The sequence below is a fragment of the Anomaloglossus baeobatrachus genome, chromosome 1, assembly GCF_048569485.1.
Source record: "Anomaloglossus baeobatrachus isolate aAnoBae1 chromosome 1, aAnoBae1.hap1, whole genome shotgun sequence".
Taxonomy (NCBI): Eukaryota; Metazoa; Chordata; class Amphibia; order Anura; family Aromobatidae; genus Anomaloglossus; species Anomaloglossus baeobatrachus.
The window spans coordinates 280,004,286-280,031,720 of record NC_134353.1 but is presented as its reverse complement, the minus strand read 5'-3'; the positions used below and the strand labels follow the sequence as shown (position 1 = coordinate 280,031,720).

The window sequence follows — 27,435 nt, the reverse complement described above, 5'->3', positions numbered from 1 at the left end:
TATAATGACTCTATATAATGTTTCCCTTTTTGTACTGAATTACTGAAATAAATTAACTGTTTCATGATATTCTAATTTATTGAGATGCACTTGTATATACTCTAATAACCACAATTTTTTTAAGCAGGATAAAGATAAACTCAGACAGTATCCCTTATGGCTTCTCCTCCTTAGAAAATAGCCACCCATTTACACCTGCTCTCCCCTATCACTCACAGAGGTGAACCATTGCTTTAAAGGTGTTTCTTATAAGCTGTCACCCATTATTGTCAGGGCTGCTTTGATCTGCCAATTATCCTGTCTGAAATAAATTGGGCCATTCAGGAAAGTACTAACTAGGTGCTGCTTTCTACTAATGCCATTATAATACAGGCACAAATGTTTTGTGGACTGCTGATTTTTCTCCCAAGACATTTAAATGTGTGTTAAGTGTTAAATTGGTTTCCTATAGCCAGCCTGACTTAGTTCACAATGAAATTCAGTTTTCTTCAGCGCTCTATTGGGAGACCCAGACGATTGGGGTATAGCTACTGCCCTCTGGAGGCCACACAAAGCACTACATTAAAAGTGCAAGGCCCCTCCCCCTCTGGCTATACCCCCCCGTGGTATCACGGGTTCTCCAGTTTTAGCTTTGTGTGCGAAGGAGGTCAGACATTCCATGCATAGCTCCACAGATTTTAGTCAGCAGTAGCTGCTGACTGTTTCGGATGGAAGAAAAGAGGACACATATAGTGTCCCCAGCATGCTCCCTTCTCACCCCTGGATGGTGTTGTAAGGTTGAGGTACCTATTGCTGGTACAGGGCTGGAGCCTGACATGCTGTTTTCCTTCCACATCCCCTTGTAGGGCTCTGTGGAAGTGGGATCCTGCCGGCCTCTCAGCTCTGATGCCGGGCTCCATCCACAGACCCATTAGAACCTGATGGATTCGGAGCAGGAGTACGATCAGGGACAGGGCCCTGCATCTTTCAGGTACTCTGTGTCCCCGGCAGGCACAGACACACTCCGGGCTGGCTGGGTGTTATAGTGCGCCGGGGACTGCAACGTGGAGTTGGTGTCCCTACAGATTACTGGGGGATTGTTTGTGTTTGGGAACGCAGCGCCGACCCCCTCTGGACCGGGCGGCGCTGCTGTGACTTGTGGTGCGCCGGGGATCCGCCGTCCGCGCTTTTACGGCGGCGGCGGTTATAACTTTAGTCCCCGGCTTTTTGGGCCTAGGACGCCGGCAGCTCCGTTTCGTTCCCGCCCCCACCCTGTCATTCAGGGTAGGGGAGAGACGCTGTTCGCAAGCAGCGACGAGGGCTGGAGCCTGATTTACATGCTCCAGCCCTCACACTATGCACAGAGGGAAGCAGGCTTCCCGCTCTTGGCCAGGAACGCCCAGGGCCCGCCCCCCTTCCTCTCTCGAGACGCCGGCAGCCATTACATGCATGCCTGGCTGGAGGAAGGACGCAAGGCTCTGGGAGACCTGGACTAGGGGCTATCTGGCGACCACACACCCGCTTTTTAAGCGGGCGGTAAGCGATTTTTCTGTGCTGGTCCCTCTAGTGCCTCACTGTGTATCGGTGTACTGTACAGTTATATAGATATTGTATTTCTTGCACTGTGAGGTGCGCTTCTGGCTGCATATCCCAGATCGCTCTGTGGAAGCAGCAACATGTCATCCTCAAAACGCAAGGCGGCCAAGGCAAAAAGGGCTGTGTATACTGCGTGTGCTGCATGTGGGGCTAATCTACCAGCAGGCTCTGATGACCCCCATTGTGTGCAATGCTCCGACCCGGTGCTGCTTCGCCAGCTGGAGTCAGGAGAGGTGGCGACCCAGGCTGAGACGCTTGTAAGTTCTGCCCCGGTGACAGGGACGGACTTTGCAGTTTTTGCAGATAATATGTCTGTATCTATGGCAAAAATCCTTGAGACCTTGCAATCTATGCATGGGGCTCAGTCTCTGGGCACGGTGAGGCCTCTGTCCTCAGGTCCCCCTTACTTGGAATGTATCCAGCCCACAGGGGGGTCCCCGGCTTCACAGGCCGAGGATTATGACTCAGATGATGGTCCCAGCCACCCTAAGCGCACGGCCAGACCGAGCAGATGCTCTGCTGCAGGCGGTGGATTCCCTAAAAGCGGAAGGAGTGGTTATCCCAGTCCCTCCTCAGGAACAAGGGCAAGGGTTTTACTCCAATCTCTTTGTGGTTCCAAAAAAGGACGGCTCGTTCCGTCCTGTTCTGGACCTAAAACGGCTCAACAAACATGTGCACGCCAGGAGGTTCCGGATGGAAACCCTCCGCTCTGTCATTGCCTCAATGTCCAGAGGAGACTTCCTTGCCTCAATAGACATCAAGGATGCTTATCTCCACGTGCCAATTGCTACAGAACATCAACGTTTTCTACGTTTTGTGATAGGAGACGACCATTTTCAGTTCGTAGCTCTTCCATTTGGTCTGGCGACAGCCCCACGGGTCTTCACCAAGGTCATGGCGGCGGTGGTAGCAGTCTTGCACTCTCAGGGTCACTCGGTGATTCCTTACCTAGACGACTTATTGGTCAAAGCTCCCTCTCAGGAGGCATGCCAACTCAGTCTGAATGCTACGCTGGAGACTCTACAGTCTTTCGGATGGATCATCAACTTTCCAAAGTCGATCCTATCACCGACTCAGTCACTAACGTATCTTGGCATGGAGTTTCATACTCTAGCAGCGATAGTGAAGCTTCCGCTGGACAAGCAGCGGTCACTACAGACAGGGGTGCAATCTCTCCTGCAGGGCCAGTTGCATCCCTTGCGGCGCCTCATGCATTTCCTAGGGAAGATGGTGGCAGCCATGGAAGCAGTTCCCTTTGCGCAGTTTCATCTGCGCCCACTTCAATGGGACATTCTCCGCCAATGGGACGGGAAGTCAACGTCCCTGGACAGGAAAGTCTCGCTTTCCCAGACGGCCAAAGACTCTCTACAATGGTGGCTCCTTCCCACATCATTGTCTCAGGGAAGATCCTTCCTGCCCCCATCCTGGGCAGTAGTCACGACAGATGCGAGTCTGTCAGGGTGGGGAGCAGTATTTCTCCACCACAGGGCTCAGGGGACGTGGACTCCGCAGGAGTCCACCCTTCAGATCAATGTTCTGGAGATCAGAGCAGTGTATCTTGCTCTACTGGCCTTCCAACAGTGGCTGGAAGGAAAGCAGATCCGAATCCAATCGGACAACTCCACAGCGGTGGCATACATCAACCACCAAGGAGGGACGCGCAGTCGGCAAGCCTTCCAAGAAGTCCGGCGCATTCTAATGTGGGTGGAGGACAGAGCATCCACCATATCCGCGGTTCACATCCCAGGCGTAGAAAACTGGGAAGCAGACTTCCTCAGTCGCCAGGGCATGGACGCAGGGGAATGGTCCCTTCACCCGGACGTGTTTCAGGAAATCTGTCGCCGCTGGGGAGTGCCGGACGTCGACCTAATGGCATCCCGGCACAACAACAAGGTCCCGGCATTCATGGCGAGGGCGCGCGATCAAAGAGCTCTGGCGGCAGACGCCTTGGTTCAAGATTGGTCGCAGTTTCAGCTCCCATACGTGTTTCCGCCTCTGGCGCTCTTGCCCAGAGTGCTACGCAAGATCAGATCCGAGTGCAGCCGCGTCATACTCGTCGCTCCAGACTGGCCGAGGAGGTCGTGGTATCCGGATCTGTGGCATCTCACGATCGGTCGACCGTGGTCACTGCCAGACCGACCAGACTTACTGTCCCAAGGGCCGTTTTTCCATCAGAATTCTGCGGCCCTGAACCTGACTGTGTGGCCATTGAGTCCTGGATCCTAGCATCTGCTGGATTATCTCAGGGAGTCATTGCCACAATGAGACAAGCTAGAAAGTCGAATTCGGCTAAGATCTACCACAGAACGTGGAAGATTTTCTTGTCCTGGTGCTCTGCTCAGGGAGTGTCTCCCTGGCCATTTGCATTGCCCAAGTTTCTTTCCTTCCTGCAATCGGGGTTAGAAAAGGGCTTGTCGCTCAGTTCCCTTAAAGGGCAAGTTTCGGCACTATCCGTGTTTTTTCAGAAGCGTCTAGCACGTCTTCCTAAGGTGCGCACGTTCTTGCAGGGGGTCTGTCATATTGTGCCCCCGTACAAGCGACCGTTAGATCCATGGGATCTGAACAGGGTACTAGTTGCTCTCCAGAAGCCGCCCTTCGAGCCTCTGAAGGAAGTTTCCTTTTCTCGGCTGTCGCAGAAAGTGGCGTTTCTTGTTGCAATCACATCGCTTCGGCGAGTGTCTGAGCTGGCAGCTCTGTCATCTAAGGCTCCCTTCCTGGTGTTCCACCAGGACAAGGTTGTGCTGCGCCCCATTCCGGAGTTTCTCCCTAAGGTCGTATCCTCTTTTCATCTTAATCAGGATATTTCCTTGCCTTCTTTTTGCCCTCATCCGGTTCACCGGTATGAAAAGGCCTTACGTTTGCTAGATCTGGTGAGAGCACTCAGAATCTACATTTCCCGCACGGCGCCCATACGCCGTGCCGATGCACTTTTCGTCCTTGTCGCTGGTCCGCGCAAGGGGTTGCAGGCTTCTAAAGCCACCCTGGCTCGATGGATCAAAGAACCAATTCTAGAGGCCTACCGTTCTGCGGGGCTTCCGGTTCCTTCGGGGCTAAAAGCCCACTCCACCAGAGCCGTGGGTGCGTCCTGGGCATTACGTCACCAGGCTTCGGCTCAACAGGTGTGCCAGGCAGCTACCTGGTCCAGTCTGCACACTTTCACCAAGCATTATCAGGTGCATACCTATGCTTCGGCGGATGCCAGCTTAGGTAGAAGAGTCCTGCAGGCGGCAGTGACACCCCCGTAGGGGAGGGCTGTTTTGCAGCTCTAACATGAGGTATTTATTTACCCACCCAGGGACAGCTTTTGGACGTCCCAATCGTCTGGGTCTCCCAATAGAGCGCTGAAGAAGAAGGGAATTTTGTTACTTACCGTAAATTCCTTTTCTTCTAGCTCTTATTGGGAGACCCAGCACCCGCCCTGTTGTCCTTCGGGATGTTTTTTTGTTGTTTGCGGGTACACATGTTGTTCATGTTGAACGGTTTTTCAGTTCTCCGATGTTATTCGGAGTTAATTTGTTTAAACCAGTTATTGGCTTCCTCCTTCTTGCTTTGGCACTAAAACTGGAGAACCCGTGATACCACGGGGGGGTATAGCCAGAGGGGGAGGGGCCTTGCACTTTTAATGTAGTGCTTTGTGTGGCCTCCAGAGGGCAGTAGCTATACCCCAATCGTCTGGGTCTCCCAATAAGAGCTAGAAGAAAAGGAATTTACGGTAAGTAACAAAATTCCCTTCGTCTTTAATGAAAAGTTTATTTAGCACTGACTCCTGTTTTCCCATGCGATCCTTTCACCCAGTACACAATGAACGCTCCCAGCCCTCCTCCACAAACCTGGCGGGATTCTTTTGTATCAAAGTTGTTCTTTTTTTTAATTCAGGACCATTTAATTAATGTGACTTGGGTGGCTATATCTGTACAATAGGAACAGAACTAGGCTAGAACTACTAAAGACAAATGACTATTTAAGTTTTTTACTTTATATGCAATTATAATGTTCTAGGTCAAACCACCCCCGCCTCCCAAAAAAAATCACAAAGTTTTACTCTTTTTTTCAAATACATATATTAATATAAAAAAAAAATATTTCATTATCTCTGCATTCACCCATACAAATAACCATAATGCTTTCAGCTTTGGACAATTACCAGTTATTAAAAGAGTCACATATAATTTATGACAGTACATTTTCAGAGTTTTTGCAGAACATGACAGTCTCTTCAGAGTAAGACTTTGGCTCCTGAGCAGAAGTCTTCTGATATTTACTTATTATTCTATTATAGAGAATATAAAATGTATTTTCTGAATCAAAGAGATTGTTTGAAGTCCAAAAGTTTCTAAAAATTACCAACTGAAAGTAGTCATAAATTGATACATCGCACACGGCCTACATATAGAAAAATATATTGATCTCTCAATATCATGTCTTTTGAATGCTGGCAGACACCATAAACCCATTCTGGTTGTGAAATGTGTATACAGTGTATCTGGTGTCTGCTATGTAATTGCTATTATATACAGTGGTTATAATGTTCATCGTAAATACCTATGGAAAGTGCAGACAGCAATAAAAATAATGGGAATATGTGGGCCAGTAAAAAGTGACATAGGATCTAGGCTTGACAAGTGAACTTGACTTGGGCAGCTGTCAGATTCTTCACGCTCCACACTTTGTAAAATCTCGTATTGAGCCCACCCTGAGAGTTTGTGCCACAATCCTGGAATTTTCTTTTTTTTATGGCACTCGTATTACTGTGCAACACTGTATCACTAAATGAAGACGTTTGTAAAGCAATGGATGAGTTACTAAGTGAATAATTAGACTGTTCTACAGCTAAATTTGTTCAGAGATGAAAACAGTTGAAGAAAACTAATTTTGTGGTGCTGAAAATGAATATGATGCTTAAATTAGTTTGGATCGAGAACCGAATTTGACTCCGGACAATGAACCCCATACAAGTCAATGAGGACGAACAGTTCTGTGCTGTAAAATGGTTATAGTAACTAATTTTGAGGGATATTCAAGGACAGATAACTGATGAGTTGGGGGAAAATGTCCTCAAAATATATAAAGATCTTGGCTGTAATATGTCTTTAAAGATTCCTGTAAATAAATATGAGGAAATTGCCATAACAAAATATTCTGCATCTTTATATTTGCAAAAATAATAATGTTTCAAGGTACTGAAACATTTATGCAATAACTATATGTAGCAGTAAAATGAGCACTCTGTGATATCATACAAATAAGAGCTGACTAAAAAATGTCATTGTCAGATTTGAATTCAGGAGGTCAAAATCATTAAGAAATGGCTCATTTCTTAACTGATCCTGACAACTTGTAAAAATATGTACAACAGTGTTATAGAAGATATCTCAAGACATATAAAGCCTAAGAATGTTACACACAGTACTATGTGATTATTAAGGTAGGAAAAAATCTTAGGGTGATAAAGGAGATATAGGAGAAATAATAATAATAACAAAAAAGACAGGATAATGGGAAAAGCATGATAGTAAAGAACTTATTAGGGCATTAAGGTGCCTTATGCACCTTAGAAAGACGCTGCTTCAACCATATAAAACAACTTTCGGCTGCCTAATCCTTTCTCTCCCAAAATCATCTGTTCGGAGAGAGTCTGGAGACTCTCAAATGGTTGGTTTGCTCAACTTTTATGTGTATGGTGACCTTAATTAGTAATAGAGAATTATAACACATGGTTACTAGTGATGGGTGAACCCCCTGATATTTGGGATTGGGAACCTCGCCCGAATGTTTTGTAAAGATCGAGTTCGGTTTCTGAGATAACGCGAACTCGCGTTCGAACACCAAACTCGAGCTTTACAGTTATGCCATGGGGCGGGGGAGTGGCTGTAAAATAAAGAATATAGTTAATAATAAACATTGTCATTATACTTACAGGTTCCGCGACACATCCTGCAGACTGTCTCCTGGCTGCTTCTACTTCCACGTCCGATCATTGCTGTGCTGTCCGGTAACCAGTACTGACTAAAGGACCTTCCATGACGTCATAGCCATGTGACCAGGCTGGTGTGAATGTTGTACAGATATTGGCTTACAGACTGGGCACTGTTAACTGAACTTTGAGTGTCGCATCGCATCACCAGGCATGATTGAAGCAGAGGTGACATAGCTCTCTCTGCTTCTCACTCAGTATAGATGCTGTCTGTACAGAACGATGAAGCAGAGCTGATTTGACTCTCTTTACTTCTCATTCTGTATAGACGCTGTCTATATAGAGTGATGAAGCAGAGATGACAATGATTTTTTTTTTATAATAAAGATGGGGTCTCTAAATGTTGTTTTTTTTTTATTTTATTTCTAATAAAAAAATGTTTTCTATGTGTTGTGGGTTGTTTTTTTTTTACTGTTTACTAGAAATTCATTGTGACCATGTCTAAATTGGCGTGACACCATGAATTTCGAGCTTATTATCATCTGAGAATACAAAGCTAGTATTAACCCCTTGTTTACCAAGCCTGCCACCACCATCAGGACAGCTAGACGAGCCGGGTAAAGCGCCTGGAAATGGCGCTAGGAAATGGCGCTAAGAAACAATGTGCCATTTCCAGTGGCAGCTGAGGAGAATCCCAGCCTCCAGCTGCCTGATTTAAACTGACTGGCAATCAAAATATGGCGGGTACCCACACATTATTTTTTTTTAATTACTTTTTTAAATAAAAAAAATAATGGGCTTCCCTGTATTTTGATTGCCAGCTAAGGTAAAGCCAGGCAGATGGGGGTGGCAGCCTGTAGCTGTGCACTTTATCTACTCTGAGAATTAGCACAAATAAAGCGGACGGCTACGGGCTGCCACCCCCATCTGCCTGGCTTTACCTTGGCTGGCAATCAAAATACAGGGAAGCCCATTAGTTATTTTTTTTTTAATTATTTAAAAAGAAAATAAAAAAAACCGCGTGGGCGCCCGCTGTATTTTGATCACCACTCAGGTAAAACCAGGCAGCTGAGGGCTGGGATTCTCAGCGTGGTGTGCCCCCCACGCTAAAATCCACAGCCCACGGCCGCCCCTGGAAATGGTGCATTGTTTCTTAGCGCCATTTCCAGACGCTTTACCCGGCTCGTCCAGCGGCCCTGATGGTGGTGGCATGCTGGTTAATAAAGGGGTTAATACCAGCTTTGTATTCTCAGCTGGTACTAAGCCCGAAATTCATGGTGTCACGCCAAATTAGACATGGCCACCATGAATTTCTAGTAAACAGTAAATAAAAATAACAACACAGAGAATTTTTTTTTATTAGAAATAAAACAAAAAAAAAACATTTAGAGACTCCATCTTTATTGTAAACAAAATTCTTAGGCCCACATAGTCCACAGGTAGAGCATTGTCAGCTTTGCTTCATCACTCTGTACAGACAGCGCCTATACAGAGTGAGAAGCAGAGAGAGCATTGTCAGCTCTGCTTCATCACTCTGCACAGACAAGCGTCTATACAGAGTGAGAAGCAGGCTGACGTTGAGGCTGGAGTTCCACATGCGTATGACTTATGCAGTCTCGCATCAGCATCACCCGACACAGACTGACACTCTCCGGACACGAGCACCTCAGCTGCATGGAAATACATGCAGCCGACCGCTCCTGTCAGGAGAGTGTGCGGCTGTACCAGGTGATGCCGATGTGACACTCGCACAGTGACAGTCGAGGTTCAGTTAACAGGACCATTGAAGACGTCATAGCCATGTGCCTGTAAGCCAATGTCTGTACAACATTCACACCAGACTGGTCACATGGCTATGACATCATAGAAAGTCCTTTAGTCAGTGGTGCTTACCGGGGGCACATCAATGATCGGACACAGAAGTGGCCGGGAAACAGAGTCTGCAGGACGCGTCGCAGAACCTGTAAGCATGATCATAATGTTTTTAATAATGTGCTTTTTTTTTTTACAGCCCCTGCACTCAAACTGTAACACAAGCTTCCAAGGAAAGCTCGTGGTCGGGATCATGTGCACGAACACTATGTGTTCGGTACGAACCCCGAACTTTACAGTTCGGGTTCGCCCATCACTAATGGTTACTATAACAAGCTTGCAAGGACAACTGAGGGGAAGACACTTGAAGGAAATCTGAGACCTGAATTAGAAGTGTCGGTCAGGCAGCACATCTCTTTAGTGTACATGCCGATTTGAATAAGTGTATGATCTGAGGGAGATGGCCATTTTTCTTATTGTTACACTCAAATACAAAACATTAGTGGTTCCGCAAATTAGGGACTGTTGCTTATGCTTTAGAAGAATTTTATTAGCTTGGTTGTTCATCCAGGTCCAAAAAATGTACAATGTGCAGTATCAAGGTAAGTGATACGGACAGAATTATAGCAACGTTTCTTGTATGATACCCGACATTAGGCTTTGTGTGAATACATAGACATAAACATAGGTAATTACCATATGTACAATATTAATCAAAGGGTTAAGTAAAAAATATAGTACATTAGTCAAGTAGAGGCCCACGCAGTGTTGGTTATGGATATTTACAGTAATGTTTTGTTTTTTAGTTTGCAGCACATCTGGTGAAGTTGGGATACCCACGAGTTTGTATCCTGGATGGTGGAATGAACAAGATGAAGCCAACGGGTCTTCTAACTGTACCATCCCCTCAAATATAAGCGCTCCTAATCCTGAAGACTGGCTATTGGTTTCGTATATATTAATAGGATTTCATCCCCAGCATCATGTTTCTGTAGACAGACAATGAAGGCCACCTTAAAAAGGATTTACAAGGGATTTTTTAAAATTAGTTTCATTACTGCATCGTTCCTAAATCATTGTTGCTGTAAATTGTATAAAGTATTTGGTTAAAAATACAAAATTGGGTAAAACTTGCACTCCACTGAGCTACATACTTAGGTCACTAGTACATTGAGGTGAAGTCAAATGCTCCTGATTCATTAAGAGGCGCATGCATCTCATGAGTGACGAGCACCTCCGTGCACATCGTTGCAAGTCTTACTTCAGTCAGTGACAGGAACAAGATTTCTGGCATAAAGAATCCTGCAGCTCATCAAGAATTACAAGAGGTGTGGCATCCCGACCCCTGCCCCAACCAAAATTCTACTGGTCACAATAATTTTCAAATTCTGCTAAAATGTTACGACTTTTCAGAGCTATTTATGGTAAAATTCTGGCAAAATGGCTTTGATGAACCAGAGCCAATGAGTGCAATATTATATTATAGAGTTTACGTATTTCATCTTAAACCTAAAATGGTAATGCCGAATAATGTTATAGTCCTAGAGAAGGGTTTACTTCCATTATGCCAATTTCTGATGTGAATCGGATATGTCATAAGGATTCTGTCACATTGCTGGGGTTCCAGGAGCAAGTAGCTTAATTTATGTCTAAAATAAACCGCTCACAGCAGCGACCCTTTGTGTACAGCTAGGTCTCCACTCAGACAGTGACAGGAATTCATTGAAATGATGGTTGGGCACATGGGAATCATGCTCTTAAACGATTATATATCTGACAAGTTAGAACATTCCAACAACAATCATCTAATACCGTCAGTTTATTCTGAATGGACAATAATGAAAAATTGGGGTATTTACAACAGATTAACATTAGTTATATTACAGAATTATGGAATAACCTAAATGATCCATATGAAATGGAAAGATCACATTGTGAATCATGATTAACTATTCTATTTGTGATAATCTTACATGTAATAAATACAGATCACACCGGACAGTGTATAAAGCTGCGTAGAGGACATGGCATAAAGAGTGCTTAGTAAATAGGCATGAAATGTTACGTACTGAAGGATACATCACTCTGGTGGTATTTTTTAAGCATTATTCCACAATGTTGCTAGACAAATCACTGCCACTATGATCCTGCAGAAGGAACAAGTGGATTTTATTGATGGGAATGTACACAAATGACTGATGAGCTGGTCACTTCTCTGGAGTGTATTCTTTTGTCTCTGCTCTTCACATTCTACATGCTTTCTTCTTACACTTGTGTAAATGTCATCCTCTGGAACTGTTAAAGTTTAATGTCGACTTGCCTAATTGAAATGGCACTTATTTCATTGGACTAAACAGCTTCCAGGTAAAATACTATGATAGTGAGCCTGACAACTGGAGTAGCTTCTAGAACCCCCCCCCCCCCCCCCATTACAACCAACATAGGTGGCTCAAAGGTGAATCAAGGAGATTACGTCTTCACAACTGAAAAACCTTCAACACTCAAAAGGGAACAGTGACCTCCCCAGTTACATCTCAGGGGCACCATTTGTTACATCTAATGCTTTAGAGTTTATCATATTAAATTTTGCATATAAAATAATTATTCTGTTTTTATATCTTTACCACATAAGCTCTAGCACCAGTAGTGGGTACTAAAGTATTGATGAGAACTTAGGATACAGCCTTGGTGTATTATAAGTGGCAAACCAATATCTGGGTTCTCCACTGATTGGAACAGTGAAGAGTGAAGTGTCCTCTATTAAATACAAAGACGCTCATGCCTTACTGCTTGTGCCATACAGCCCTACACTTCATTGTGTTAATACAAGTGGGCCATCTTGATAAAACATTCTTGACTTACGAACAGGCCACCATTATGAGAATACAAGGCTTTATTAAGATTTTTTTTGTCATTACATTATGTTATGTGACCCCAATGCAGCATTTAAATCTGTTTCCTAACTGTGACGTTCCAGGTGGAGCAGCAAAAGTCACCATGGCTACATAAGACATAGTGATGTGAATCTATACAGTAATTACTTGAATATTTGCTTCTTCAATAAAGATGTCCTTTTCATTATTACATATTGTGTGACTTGATTTCTTTTATGTCTTTAGTTACAAGGCAATTATTACTGTTGAACAATCCATAGTCAAATAACAAGAAAGGCACACACCTCTCATTTTTATAATTGGATAATAATACAAAGATTTGTTATGGAAAATTGAGTATTGATATAATTTTATTTGGATTTCCTCATTAGACTTCCCCCCAACAAAGCCCAAAATGATTCTGTAACTTTTGCATTATTTTGTCACTTATTTTTATTCTTCCAATCCAATAAAAAAAAAATGTCAAAGCGGACTAACATTATGAGCTGTGGTTTCCAAACTTGAGACCCCCTGCTAACAGATGGATTTGACTGTTGCAGGAGTTAAGCCCTCTATTCTTCTGGCATATCTGTCCATAAAATTTTGCTATGTGTTTGTGAAAATTTGTGCCAAATGAGCTTTTATGGACCAGACAATGATGTTGGATGAGAAGGTCTCCCTCACAGTTAGTATTTAACTAAATTCCCAGGATATTTTAAGTAGCAGAGTTTGGATTTCTGTGTAGTATCTTAAGCTCCTTCACACCCAACTCACCAAACTATGGATCACACTTTGTGGCAATAGTTACTTGTTCCATTATGTGCATAAATTTGGAACGGATTATCTAAAATGTGTTTATACTATAGTAATATGACTCTTCATTGGATTCACCAAGTACTTGTTACAGATAATGAAAAATCATCACTCCACCATTAAAAGTGGCATCGTAATTTTCTCAGCTTCTGTCAACCTTTAGTATTGCATATAGTGATCATCGGCTTTTCTAAAGCTTTTAACCAGTTTTTGTTCTAATAACACATCCATAGCTAATTTTTCACATCACTCACATCAGCCCTTAGTGATCTCATTCTGTGAGATTGCATCGTATACTACTGATTTTTTACTCTTTTATGCTTTCACTTCACAATAAATAGTATCTTCAGGTGACTGTTTTATGTGTCCCTTGATCTTGGACGTGCGCTCCTGAGGTACTGATTGTGCTGGTGCACAGGCACATAAGTTTTTTTACCCAAGGTGCTGTGGACTTTTCTTTTTTGGATATGTTTTAAGTATCCAGCCTGTTCGCTCTAGAAACTGTGAAACTCTGTGTTGGAGAAGTTATGATTTGTGCTTGTTTTACTGCCACAGGATCTGTAAGTTATTGAGTTGACCACTAACTCCTCTGTATACCAAAGTATTGTAGATATCATCTATCCAAAAACTAAAGCTGGGTCAAGCAATGGTACAATAATTCCAAGAACAGCAGCAAATCTACATCAGAGTGGCTAAAAAGAATCAAGATGTTGCAGTGTCCTAAAGTTCAAACCTCAACCCAATTGAAATACTATGGAGAGACCATAAGAAATCTGTGCAGAAATGAATGCCCATAAATCTCGATGAACTTAAGCAATGTTATAAAGAAGAGTGGACTAGAATGAAGTGAGAGACTGATCATACGGAAGGTCATTACCTTAACCCTCCGTCACATACAATATCGGTTCTAACGAGTTCACATACAATGTGACTGTCAGGCGCAGGCTAGAAAAATACCTATAATATCTAATGTTTGCCATTTCAGTGCTCCAAAAGTGATCAGTGACCTTCATAGAGATGTAATAAAAGAGACTACACATAATCAGGTGCAAAAAAAAACCCATTTACTTAACATAAAACTAATAACTCTGAAATACAAACATTTCAAAACTCCCGCCAAATAGTCCCCAGTTCAACTCTGTCAAAAAAACTCTACAAAGAAAATTTATGGAAACAAACTTAATTTTAAGGTACCTTAAGTACTGTTAAACACATATTCTATCAGAATTAGATCCTGAAGTTTCCCCAGAAAAATTACACTTGCAGAGCATGTGATGAATAAAAACATAAAATACCAACCTTATTGAGTGTGACGTGTTCACATACAATGAGCCTGAGAGATTAGCGCAGTTATATCTGTCCTCCTGAAGCTCTGCAATCCAACTGTGGTATGAGGTTTCACAGAGCTGCTAGAGACAGGAGACTACCTGGAGGGAGGGGATTTCCTCACAATCTGGTGAGGAAGGAGAAATGAAAGTAAAAGAGATGTGCCTGTCAGGCCTATTGTTGTATGTGACGGAGGGTTAAGTTATTGCTGCTAAAGGTGGTTCTTGGGGCATTAATGTTGTACAAAACTACTGAATATAATATATGAATAGAATTTAATCTTCTTCTTTGTATACTGATCCATCTTAGTGGTAATCTTTATATGATTGTTTCCTTCATGTGCTATACTTTGATGTGTACTAAATCCTGTAGTTTCTTATTATTTTTTCTTAAATAGGTGTTGACAGGTTATTTTGATTAACTAACAAAATGCAAAATGAATGGAGAAAAGTAACATCTAAATTAAATAAATATTTAGTGTACCATTCTCTGCCTTCAAAATAACATAATTATTTCTAGATACACTTCCACACCTTGGAGAACTAACCACTGGTCCTCTTTGGATGTAGGCTTGTGCAAATTCTTCTCTCTCCTCATGTAATATCAGGCAGATTCAATGATGTTTAGATAAGGACTCTTAGTTTTGCTGTAGAATACATTTGGAGTTCGCCCTGATATTATTTCATGATGGATAAGTACAGTATCTGCCTGTATTTCTTAGCATTGAAGGCACCATTAATCCTGACAATATTCCCAACTCCCAAACAATTGTTGAAATACATCTCTAAACTTTCAAGGACCCCCACAATACTTAACATTTGGCTGCAAACACTCATCGTTATACCAGTCTCCAACCCTTAAGTGAAAAAAACTGCCTTGTGTTACAGATGAATGTTTCACATTTTGTCTCATTGGTCTATAGCATCTACTTCTATTGTTTTGCACCTCATTTCCTATGTTTCCATGCATAGTTTAGCTGTTTGGCCTTGTTTCCATTGAAAAGTAAGGATTTTTGGCCTCAATTTGTAGATGCAGACCACTACTGTCCAAACTTCTTAAAACAATAAATGGGTGCAGTTGAGTCCCACTGGTTGCTGACAGTTCTGAGCTGATGGTGCCACTGGACATTTTTCAATTTGAAAGTGAAGTTTGATGTATCTTTCATCAACTGCAAGTTTCTTTGCCTAACCACAGCATTTTCCTGTCGTCATTGTTGCCAATCTCTCTATGCTTCTTTAAAACAGTTAGAATATTACATCTTGAAACCCCAGACAAAATATTTTCCTGAGAGAGATCTTATTGATGTAGAATACACTGACGAGCAAAAGGGTAACAATGTTTTGAACTTTTCACTTTCAGGCTCCATATCTCACCATCCACTACAGCTTTGGTTGTGAGACTAACTTTCTTTTTATAGATCATCATCTTGGCTATCTCATACAGAAATTTGACTTGCAACTATTTAACATATGATTTCTTATGCAGATTCTTGTCATGCCATTGCATTGTTAGTGTTTTTTGCTCCCGGTGGTGGAAAATTATTTTTCTTCGTGTTTACTACAAATTTCAACCTGTTGTCACATATCCTAATAGCTCAGTGTGTTATTAGTTTGATTCCCAAGCAAATGGTCACTGCTTCAAGTCGAGAAGCAGCCATGAAGAAGATTTCCCAAGAAAAGAGAAACAGCATCATTCAGCTCATTGATAGTGGTCTGTCACCCAAGAAAATTGCCAAACTGCATCATGTGAGTGCCGTGACAGTTGGAAGAGTACAGTTAGGTCCAGAAATATTTGGACAGTGACACAATTTTCGCGAGTTGGGCTCTGCATGCCACCACATTGGATTTGAAATGAAATCTCTACAACAGAATTCAAGTGCAGATTGTAACGTTTAATTTGAAGGTTTGAACAAAAATATCTGATAGAAATTGTAGGAATTGTACACATTTCTTTACAAACACTCCACATTTTAGGAGGTCAAAAGTAATTGGACAAATAAACCAAACCCAAACAAAATATTTTTATTTTCAATATTTTGTTGCGAATCCTTTGGAGGCAATCACTGCTTTAAGTCTGGAACCCATGGACATCACCAAACGCTGGGTTTCCTCCTTCTTAATGCTTTGCCAGGCCTTTACAGCCGCAGCCTTCAGGTCTTGCTTGTTTGTGGATCTTTCCGTCTTAAGTCTGGATTTGAGCAAGTGAAATGCATGCTCAATTGGGTTAAGATCTGGTGATTGACTTGGCCATTGCAGAATGTTCCACTTTTTTGCACTCATGAACTCCTGGGTAGCTTTGGCTGTATGCTTGGGGTCATTGTCCATCTGTACTATGAAGCGCCGTCCGATCAACTTTGCGGCATTTGGCTGAATCTGGGCTGAAAGTATATCCCGGTACACTTCAGAATTCATCCGGCTACTCTTGTCTGCTGTTATGTCATCAATAAACACAAGTGACCCAGTGCCATTGAAAGCCATGCATGCCCATGCCATCACGTTGCCTCCACCAAGTTTTACAGAGGATGTGGTGTGCCTTGGATCATGTGCCGTTCCCTTTCTTCTCCAAACTTTTTTCTTCCCATCATTCTGGTACAGGTTGATCTTTGTCTCATCTGTCCATAGAATACTTTTCCAGAACTGAGCTGGCTTCATGAGGTGTTTTTCAGCAAATTTAACTCTGGCCTGTCTATTTTTGGAATTGATGAATGGTTTGCATCTAGATGTGAACCCTTTGTATTTACTTTCATGGAGTCTTCTCTTTACTGTTGACTTAGAGACAGATACACCTACTTCACTGAGAGTGTTCTGGACTTCAGTTGATGTTGTGAACGGGTTCTTCTTCACCAAAGAAAGTATGCGGCGATCATCCACCACTGTTGTCATCCGTGGACGCCCAGGCCTTTTTGAGTTCCCAAGCTCACCAGTCAATTCCTTTTTTCTCAGAATGTACCCGACTGTTGATTTTGCTACTCCAAGCATGTCTGCTATCTCTCTGATGGATTTTTTTCTTTTTTTTTCAGCCTCAGGATGTTCTGCTTCACCTCAATTGAGAGTTCCTTAGACCGCATGTTGTCTGGTCACAGCAACAACTTCCAAATGCAAAACCACACACCTGTAATCAACCCCAGACCTTTTAACTACTTCATTGATTACAGGTTAACGAGGGAGACGCCTTCAGAGTTAATTGCAGCCCTTAGAGTCCCTTGTCCAATTACTTTTGGTCCCTTGAAATAGAGGAGGCTATGCATTACAGAGCTATGATTCCTAAACCCTTTCTCCGATTTGGATGTGAAAACTCTCATATTGCATCTGGGAGTGTGCACTTTCAGCCCATATTATATATATAATTGTATTTCTGAACATGTTTTTGTAAACAGCTAAAATAACAAAACTTGTGTCACTGTCCAAATATTTCTGGCCCTGACTGTATGAAACGAAATCTGTCCATCCATTCAAAAACTAGAAGGTGGACATCTGTGGAAAAAATACCGGAGTCAACAAGACAGCTCATCACAAAGTCTATCAGTTCTGCTGTGACAAACATGGCTCTGGTGCTTCGTAATAGTGAGATAATAATATTTATTAATTTATATGGCGCCATTAATTCCACATGCGCTTTACATACATTGGCAATCTAAAGTCCCCATCAGTATGTCCTTGGAGTGTGGGATGAAGCCGGAGTACCTGGAGGAAGGTGGTGACTAGAGTTTTAAAAAAGTACGAAAAGTGGACAGTAAAAGATTGGAAATGGGGGAATTTACAAAATACTAACAAAATAATAATTAAACTTAGATTTTTAGGAGCAAAATAGTAACAACGCAGTGACATGATAAGAATGTATAGCTAATCATATGCTAAATAGTTGCAAGTCAAATTAATTGTATGAGATAGCCAAGATGATTGTCTATAAAATGAAGGTAATCTCACACTCAAAGCTGTAGTGGATGGTGAGATATGAAGCCTGAAAGTCAAAAGTTCAAAACATTATTTGATACCCTTTTGCTCGTCAGTGTAACTACCTTGTGTCTTGTTGCTGTGCTTAACTATGCCATAGTCTATGACCTGTGATGTCAAATTGTATTCCATAATCCTGCCTTTGTAGCAGAATTTGGCTGTTCCTCACTTTCTTAGGTCTCGCACACAGCTGTTTCTGTTTCAGTAAATCAACTGTGCTTCAACCTATATATGGAAATTATTTTAATTCACCTGTTACGTATAACTGGTTATTCATACACTTGATTACAATACTACAAAATAGTTGAATTTGTGCAAGTTATCCGAAAAAAAGTTCATGTTTTGAAGAAAAAGGAGGTCACAACAATTATTGATTTCATTTAGATTTTTCTTGTGTTCACTTTGCATTTTAATTGTTAAAAAATGAATATTTCTGTTTCTGAATGCATACCTAATTTGCAGCAATTTTCCACATCTAAATCAAACTTTATATTATATACATATATTTAATTATTTATAGTTGGAGAAAATATAAATATATACTGGTATCTTGTCCAGCATAGTGAATAATTCTCTCATATTTCCGCTATGATATCAAATACTGAAAAGTGCAGTAGTATTTCTTTGTGTGTAGTTTATCAAAGAGCCCTCTAAGTCCCACGAGTAGTAGAGGAAAACATCCTAGTGAGTGTTTTATCATACAGGTTACTATTGGGGATTGGTCAGATTTCAGGCGCCACAGAACAAAGCTAGTATTATTCCTAAAGGCTTCCTCAACTACTTTTTTATCAGGCTTACATTCTGTGTTTTGTTTAGTTATGGCATTACTATAAGTTTAGCTTTTCCAGAACCTAACAATTATATTTAGTTTAATTGTTGCCTTGGATTTTTAGTCATACTGTACCATTTAGGAAGCTTAGAAGAGGAGCCCTCTAGCAGTTGAAAGGATTAAGTCTTGTTATTGTAGAATCTATATATGGAGATTTATCTGGACACAATACAATGTTCTGATTCATTTGTTATGTTTCAACATTATCATCATGGCACAACAGTAATGTAAAAGATTTCATATTTCCGTTAGAATAGACCACCTTCTGTCTGCTTCTCAAACCCGACAAAACGTGTTCTTCCAACGACCCAAGATTATATCAGGAAAACATTGTTTTTACATGGAAATGTGCCCCTTTCAATTATCATAAACATGACTCCAGCTTAGGAGTATAGGGGACTATACATCAAAGTGTAAAAAGACAATAAAATCGCACAACCCAAAGTATTTCAACTTTTGGCATTTTTGCTCAAGTACTATCCGTCTTCACCAATGTGAGCAGCGCATGGTCAGAATGGGTGATGGCCACCTATCTAATTTCTGACTAGACAAGGTGGGCCATACACCACAAATCTTACTGCAGTCACTGGCTGGATTAAGATTTCTGGTAAGGTGCATCGTGGCACCCGCTCCTTTATAATATACGCATTATTCATTAATTGGCAGAGGCCTCTTCTTCCACCACGCCCATTCATTAAGATTGGTGTTATACAGTGCCAGTCTTAATGAATTGGGGCCACAACATTGATACATAGTTAGATACATAGTAAGTTTGGGCAGTTAGGTGAACCTATGCCACCATGGACCAGCTCTGTAAGGGTAAATTGTTACACGAATGGCAGCAGTAATAAAGAAGTAACCCTCCAGTTTCTCCTCATATCAACTACATTACTCAAATTTCTCATCCATTGATTTATTTATTTACTCCCTCATTAGCTAGTAATAGAACTGACATGTCTTTAATAGAGTTGAGCGCGGTTCGAGGTTCGCCAATTTCATGTTCGAGTGATTTTGGGGGGTGTTCTAGATCGAACTAGAACTCGAGCTTTTTGCTAAAAGTTCAGTAGCTCGAGTTACGTTCGAGAACGGTTCTATCAGCAAAAATCCTAGCTAATTACTAGCTGGCTTTTCACTGTAATAGTGTGAGTCACTCTGTGATTCACACTATTATCTAATTTCAGCGTATAGTGTGCGGGGGAGACGGGGTTTAGATCTGTGTTGCTGAGAGAATGCCGATCACCATTTTTTTTTTTTTCTTCCTTCCCTAAGCGTGCGTGTAGTGGGGCGGGCCAGCATGTCAGCCAATCCCAGACACACACACAGGTAAGTGGACTTTTTGCCAGACAAGCAAGGGCATGTGTCACAGGTTGTGAATGCCACATGTCCTTGCATTATAAATACAGCCATTTACCCTCACGGCGCCATTATCTGCCTTCTGCGTCTTGGTGACAGGCACCGCTCACGCAGCTCCTGTCGCCGTTCCTGCTGTCTACGCTATACACACAGCGCTTTACAGAATAGGGACAGAAGTTTATTTCAGCCCTTTTCAGGGCTCATTTTCTCGGGCTCAGAGCCATAGGTGACAGTCAGTCCATGGAAACGCTGTATACAGCTTCAGATAACAGCGTCTGTGTGCGTAAGCTCAGGGAATTCCTTGCTGCATTTCACCATTAGGATGGATAGAAAGAGAAGCTTCCTTTCCTCTACACCAGGGGTCTCAAACTCGGCTGGGTGTATGGGCCGCACAGAGGAAAAAATAATTTGGGGGGCCGCATTCTTTGCTGGACAAAGTGACATTTTTATTGTTACCATATATATTTTTTTACACACCTTTGGATCACTGATTTTCAACATTTTTCACTTGTTTATTATAGCAAATGTGCACATTCTTTGGTTAAATATGAAAAAAAAAAAAAAATTTGATGGTAAAAAAAAGTCATGCCTTATTTTGTTTTTTTTTTACATTTTATCCCTTTCTTGTAACTAATAGTGTTACAATTATCACTATATAGAAATTTTGGCCAATATCTTTTAGTAATGTTCCCCATCCTATAGTAATGTGCCCACCTTGTCCCCATCCTATAGTAATGACCCCAGCCTTGTCCCTATTCTAATGTCCCCATCCAATAGTATTATGCCCATCCTTGTAATGTCCCCATCTTTTAGTAATGTGCCCACCTTGTCCCTATTCTATAGTAAGGTGCCCACCTTGTCCCCATCCTATAGACTTGTGCCCACCTTCTCCCCATCCTATAGACATGGGCCTACCTTGTCCCCATTCTGTAGACATGTGCCCACCTTGTCCCTATCCTATAGTAATGTGCCCAACTTGTACCTATCCTATAGTCATGTGCCCACCTTGTTCCCATCCTATAGACATGTGCCCACCTTGTCCCTATTCTATAGTAAGGTGCCCACCTTGTCCCTATCGTATAGTCATGTGCCGGTCACAAGGCCGGTCTCTCCAATCAGAGCTGGGGGCAGGTGAAACAGAGGTCACCCACCTCCAGCCAATGATCGGTGCTACAGCTGCACTGATCAGGGCTGGATTTCAATGTTACAGCAATTTTCAATGGCTGTAACATTACAGTGGCTGTGATTGGCTGACGAACGCTGCACAGCCAATCACAGCCTCTTTAGGTCCGGGGAGGAGACACCACCCCTCCTGAGGTTCCCTCCTCCCCGAATCTAAGGTATTTGCTATTGGCAATGCAAACGGCGATCGCAGCCACCGGGGCTGCGATTTCGCCATGACGTACTGGGTATGTCATGGGTCCTTAAGTACCAGGGAGCCATAACATACCCAGTACGTCATAGGTCGTTAAGGGGTTAATGTGCCGTCCTTCACATACACAAAAAATAAACAAACACCATTCTTCTCACCTGTCCCGCGTTCCCTCGGCTCCTAACCTCTGCTTCTTGCTGTCTGCAGGCCGTGCCCCGGTGACTATCGCGGCCAGTGCAGGGACCGCAGCCACTGGCAGCGATTTATGTCAGATGAATGTTTTGCCGGCGCGCGCACAGTCCTTGCCTCTGAGAGTGCAGCGCCGGCAAAACACTCATCTAACAAAGTGCAGACAGTGGCTGCGGCCCCTGCACCGGCCGCAATAGTGAACATGGGCACGGGCCTGGGGCCGCACGAAGCAGCCTGACGGGCCGCATGCGGCCCGCGGGCCGCGTGTTTGAGACCCCTGCTCTACACTGACCCACAACCCGGCCACTGTACCCTCCTGCCCTTTTTTGCAAAGCTATTTTAATAGCAAAGAGTGCTGCCAGTTAGTGCCATCCAAAAAGTGGCTTCTGTACTCCATTTGTGTCCCACTTGTGCCAAGCAAGTCCCACCACCTCTGCATTGTACCCTTCTGCCCTTTTTTGCAAAGCTATTTTAATAGCAAAGAGTGCTGCCAGTTAGTGCCATCCAAAAAGTGGCTGCTGTACTCCATTAGTGTCCTACTTGTGCCAAGCAAGTCCCACCACCTCTGCATTGTACCCTGCTGCCCTTTTTGCAAAGCTATTTTAATAACAAAGAGTGCTGCCAGTTAGTGCCATCCAAAAAGTGGCTTCTGTACTCCATTTGTGTCCCACTTGTGCCAAGCAAGTCCCACCACCTCTGCATTGTACCCTGCTGCCTTTTTTGCAAAGCTATTTTAATAGCAAAGAATGCTGCCAGTTAGTTCCATCCAAAAAATGGCTGCTATACTCCATTAGTGTCCCACTTGTGCCAAGCAAGTCCCACCACCTCTGCATTGTACCCTGCTGCCCTTTTTTGCAAAGCTATTTTAATAGCAAAGAGTGCTGCCAGTTAGTGCCATCCAAAAAGTGGCTGCTGTACTCCATTTGTGTCCCACTTGTGCCAAGCAAGTCCCACCACCTCTGCATTGTACCCTGCTGCCCTTTCTTGCAAAGCTATTTTAATAGCAAAGAGTGCTGCCAGTTAGTGCCATCCAAAAAGTGGCTGCTGTACTCCATTTGTGTCCCACTTGTGCCAAGCAAGTCCCACCACCTCTGCATTGTACCCTGCTGCCCTTTCTTGCAAAGCTATTTTAATAGCAAAGAGTGCTGCCAGTTAGTGCCATCCAAAAAGTGGCTGCTATACTCCATTAGTGTCCTACTTGTGCCAAGCATTTTCCAGCACCTCTGCATTGTATCCTGCTGCCTTTTTTTGCAAAGCTATGTTAATAGCAAAGAGTGCTGCCAGTTGTAGGGCCATAGTTGCATTGTCAGGGATAGTCAGTGTTGTTTCTTAAGCTGTCAGTAAAGCTAGACCACATCTGCAATCTACACCACCTCTCAATTTTTGCTACCACATTTTAAGTGCACAATCTTGTCGCTAACAAAATGAGTGGCAAAAGGACAGATGCTGGTGGAAAGGGGAACAGGCGTGTTATAAAAGGAAAACAGGTTTGTGTCCGTGGAGTAGGTGGGAAAGCTACATTAACATCTGCTGAAGATAGGCCATCTTCCAGCAAAAGTAAGATGTCTACTACTTTCTGTGGACAATCCGATATGCTCCCTTTTTTATGGAACAAAACAACTGGAACAAAGGTAGATGATGAACAAAAAAAGCACATGCTTGATTGGATCTCAAGTGCTCCAACAAGTGGCCTCTCCTCCACCTCAACTTCTAAATCCAAAAAACAACAGTCCTCTGAGTTGTCATCACAATCGCACTTGCTATCTCCCAGCTCTCAAGTCTCCACCCGCCCTGCAGAGTATGATGTAACAGAGATGGCTGAGTCTGCAGAGCCGTTCAGTCACACTATAGGCTGGGAATCAGAGGTCTACTCCCAAGCTACAGTGAGTACAGAGCAGGAATTGGTCTACAGTGATGCCCTGAAGCTTTTGTGACTCAGATTCAGGCCCTGATGACCAAGTTTCTGAGCACAATGTAGACCCTCATTCACAAACTGTAACACCTGTTGGTGGAGACAATGAGGAGCATACTGATGACGATGATACACAGATACCAGATTGTGATGACAACTTAAATATTCGGTCTGGGCAGGAAGAGGCTAGGTCTGAGGGCGAGGGGAGTGCAAACACAACGCTTGATGATGAAGTTCTACATCCCACCTACAGTCAACCCACAGTCAGGCACTCGAGGTCAACAGAGGCGGTGGAGGAGGATGCAACTGACGACGAAGTTACCTTGCGCCTTCCTGGACAGAGGAGGAGTACTGGTAACATCCTCAGCCACCACTCTGCCTCTGAGCACCAGTCGGGGTGGCTCAGCAGGTCGCATGTCCTCTAAGCCTTGCCTAGCCTGGTCCTTTTTTGACCTTGCAAAGGATCGCCCAAATCATGTGATCTGTAAAATTTGTCGGGAATCTGGAATGTCTAGTTTGGACATTTCTTATCTATGTATCAAATTTCGAGAGCAAAGCACACAAGGGACGGAGTTGGAGTAGTGGGCTGCCACTTGCTTTACTTTTTTTTTTTCCTTCAATTTGGTGGAATGTGAATTTAACATCTGGTGTCAAAAGTGGTGATTTTACTGTTTTGGTCTTGTTCTATTGTGTGTAGCTTCTCCATTTATCATAATACAAGGTAAAGTGGCAGAGATTGTGCAGAGCTTTTGTAGATAATGAATGATCAGGTACTTCACAAAATTTTCACTTCCCAAGAGCTGAAGCAGATGTTCAGTTGGCCAGGTGTAAGTCAGATGGGCACTTGGGGGAGGGTTGAAATGTGGTGAATTTTAGTTTTGACCCTCAAAATTTATCAAGCAGAGATTTAGAGAGTAAAAGCCATGACTGGCTTGTTTCTGTCTTGTACGTTGACCTAGTGAGATTATATCACTTCTGAAGTATGTTGGATACTTCTAAGCCTTATTCCCTTTTTGGACACTTCAGACAAGTAATGAGGACATCTCACAGATGTTGTTTGAAAAGAATTGGCATGAAAAATATTTAGCAAATAGGTGTTTTGAAGCTTATTGAGATTTTAAATTTGCAGCTAAAAAAAAAAAAATTATAAAATATTTAGAAGTCTACTACTTGCTGAAGGATATTAGCAGAGATTAGGGACTGATTTTTCTGCAAATTTGTCTGCAGTATCTCATTACTAGAATAGGTAAAAATGGCACTGATGTTTATTCTTGACCTCAATAAAAGAGCTTGACCTCCTAGTGAAGACATTTTAAAATTGATATTTTAGAACATGCTATTTCCAAATGTAAAAGAATAAATTTATATCTAGGCAATTATCTTCATTGGACTGCAGTATTTGCTCAAAATAAAAATATGGGAGTTACTTACATCAAACATGAGTAACTGCTTTCATGGAGAGTGGGAATAGTACGAAGAGAAACAATATAGGAGGCTGTCAAGTTCAGTTGATTTCAGCAGTGCCATCACTCAGGTGAAGTACTCAACCTGTGCAAATCAGGTCGCGACTGAAGTGAGCCGCAGGTGGAGGACTCACCTGATTGACGTCACCGCTGATCGTGCGGCTCATTTCAGTCACTCAGGTGATTTGCTGTCACAGGTGGAGGACTCTAGCTGTGGCTGTGGCTAACCTGAGTGACGTCACCGCTGATAGCGTGACTCACTTCAGTTGCTGCGTGGAGCTCACAGCGGGCAGTCATGTTCTTTGGCGATCACTGTGTGCGTAAGATGTAGCAGTGCTGGAAGCGTCGTGGGACCTCATATGGATTACGTCGGACCTGGGGAGGTTTGGGGGGTTAATAAATTGGTGAAAGAGGATACTTTTTTGTCTTTTATTTCAAATAAAGGATTTTTTGGGGGGGTTGTGTTTATTTACTTTCACTTATAGATTAGTGGGGGGGGGTGTCTCATAGACGCCTGCCATTACTAAGCTAGGGCTTAGTAGCATCTGTGGGCTGTTATTAACTTCTTATAACCCTGATTGCCACCGCACCACAGCAATGGGAAGAGCCGGGCCCAGCGTCCGACTTGGCTCATCTTATGGATGCACCACTTCTGGGGCGGCTGTGGGTTGCTATTGTTAGGCTGGAAAGGACCAAATAATGGTGGCCTTTCCCACTCTAGCCCCCAGTTGTCTGCTGTACCTTGGCTCATTTTAGAAAAATGTGGGGCCCCACGTCATTTTTTTTTTTTTAAATCCAATAATTAAAAAAAAAGCTTGGGGGGGCGGAGCTAGCCGATGGCACACTGAGACGCTGGAAGAAGGATCTCCCACACACCCGCGGTGAATTCTCACACTTCAAAGGCACTCACCAGGTCCAGGATCAGTAATGGCATGCAGGAGAGGACGGGCGACTAGTGTACAGACTCCAGAGGGGGATGGTACAGATATCACCCGCTTTTTTGGGACCTCAGTCTCCCAGCCTGACCCCTCTGCTCTCTCCAACATGGTGCTGGCAGACACTGAGGCAGGAGATAACGCTCAGCAAACATGCAGCGGAGCGACCTCACTGCCTCCTCACATAACAGCAGCCAGCTCGCCCATAAACATAGATAACGCACATCAGGACACCACAGAAGGGAGTGTTGAAAACCCCCTGTCCCAGCCACAAAAGCGACTCCCAGATAAACTGTAGGCAGAGCAGGGCCCCAGCTCTATGATACAGCAGACCCCAGCAGCCATGGGAAGCAGATCTGTGACACCCGGAGAGGAGCCTGTAATACCACAACAACAGCACACATCACCTAAAGAACAGAGACCCCCCAACCTCCAACACCTCCACCCGCAGAAACAAGGGAGAGAAGAATAAATCAGACCAGACACAGGAACAAGAAGAAGATTGGGATTGGAAAGCACATATCAGATCAATTCCAACCAGGCAGGAAATGGACTCTTTGCTGGGAAATTGAGGGAATCCCATAAGCAAGACATGGCCTCTATACAATCAGAGATCAAACAAATTGGCCAGCGTGTAGCAGCTACAGAAGAGGTGCAGGAACAGATATTTTCCCATACAGAATCACATCAACAAGTCCTGTCAGAGCACACGGCCCAGATACAGGATATTCTGACCCACTTAGACGATATTGAAAACCGACATCGCCGTAATAACTTAAGGATTAGAGGCCTCACAGAAGCAGTGGCACCACCACAGCTGGATGAATGGGCACAAAAATTCTTTACCCGTCTCCTCCAACGCGACCCAGAACAACACATAGAACTGGACCGCATCCACAGATCCCTAGGCCCTAAATCTCCTGATTCGGCCAGACCAAGAAATGTGATATGTCGGGTCCACTTCTATAAAGAAAAGGAGGCCATACTACAAAGATGCAGAGAGAAAGGAGCGGGTACATATAAAGGGACACCTCTGATTGTCCTACCAGACCTAGCACAGAGGACACTGCAACTACGCAAGGCCTTAAGACCACTACTCCAATCCCTCAAAGATAA

The 27,435-nt window shown here is 43.2% G+C and overlaps 1 protein-coding gene across 1 annotated transcript in view; it reads left to right on the top strand.

Annotated features, from left to right (window-relative positions):
- TBCK (TBC1 domain containing kinase) overlaps positions 1-12,385 on the top strand; it is a 516,545-nt gene extending 504,160 nt beyond the window's left edge. Inside the window, exon 26 of the mRNA XM_075350453.1 lies at positions 10,108-12,385. Within this exon, the coding sequence (XP_075206568.1) occupies positions 10,108-10,218 (111 nt within the window). The 3' untranslated portion in view covers positions 10,219-12,385. The remainder of the gene's footprint in view (positions 1-10,107) is intronic.
- The last annotated feature ends 15,050 nt before the right edge of the window (positions 12,386-27,435 follow it).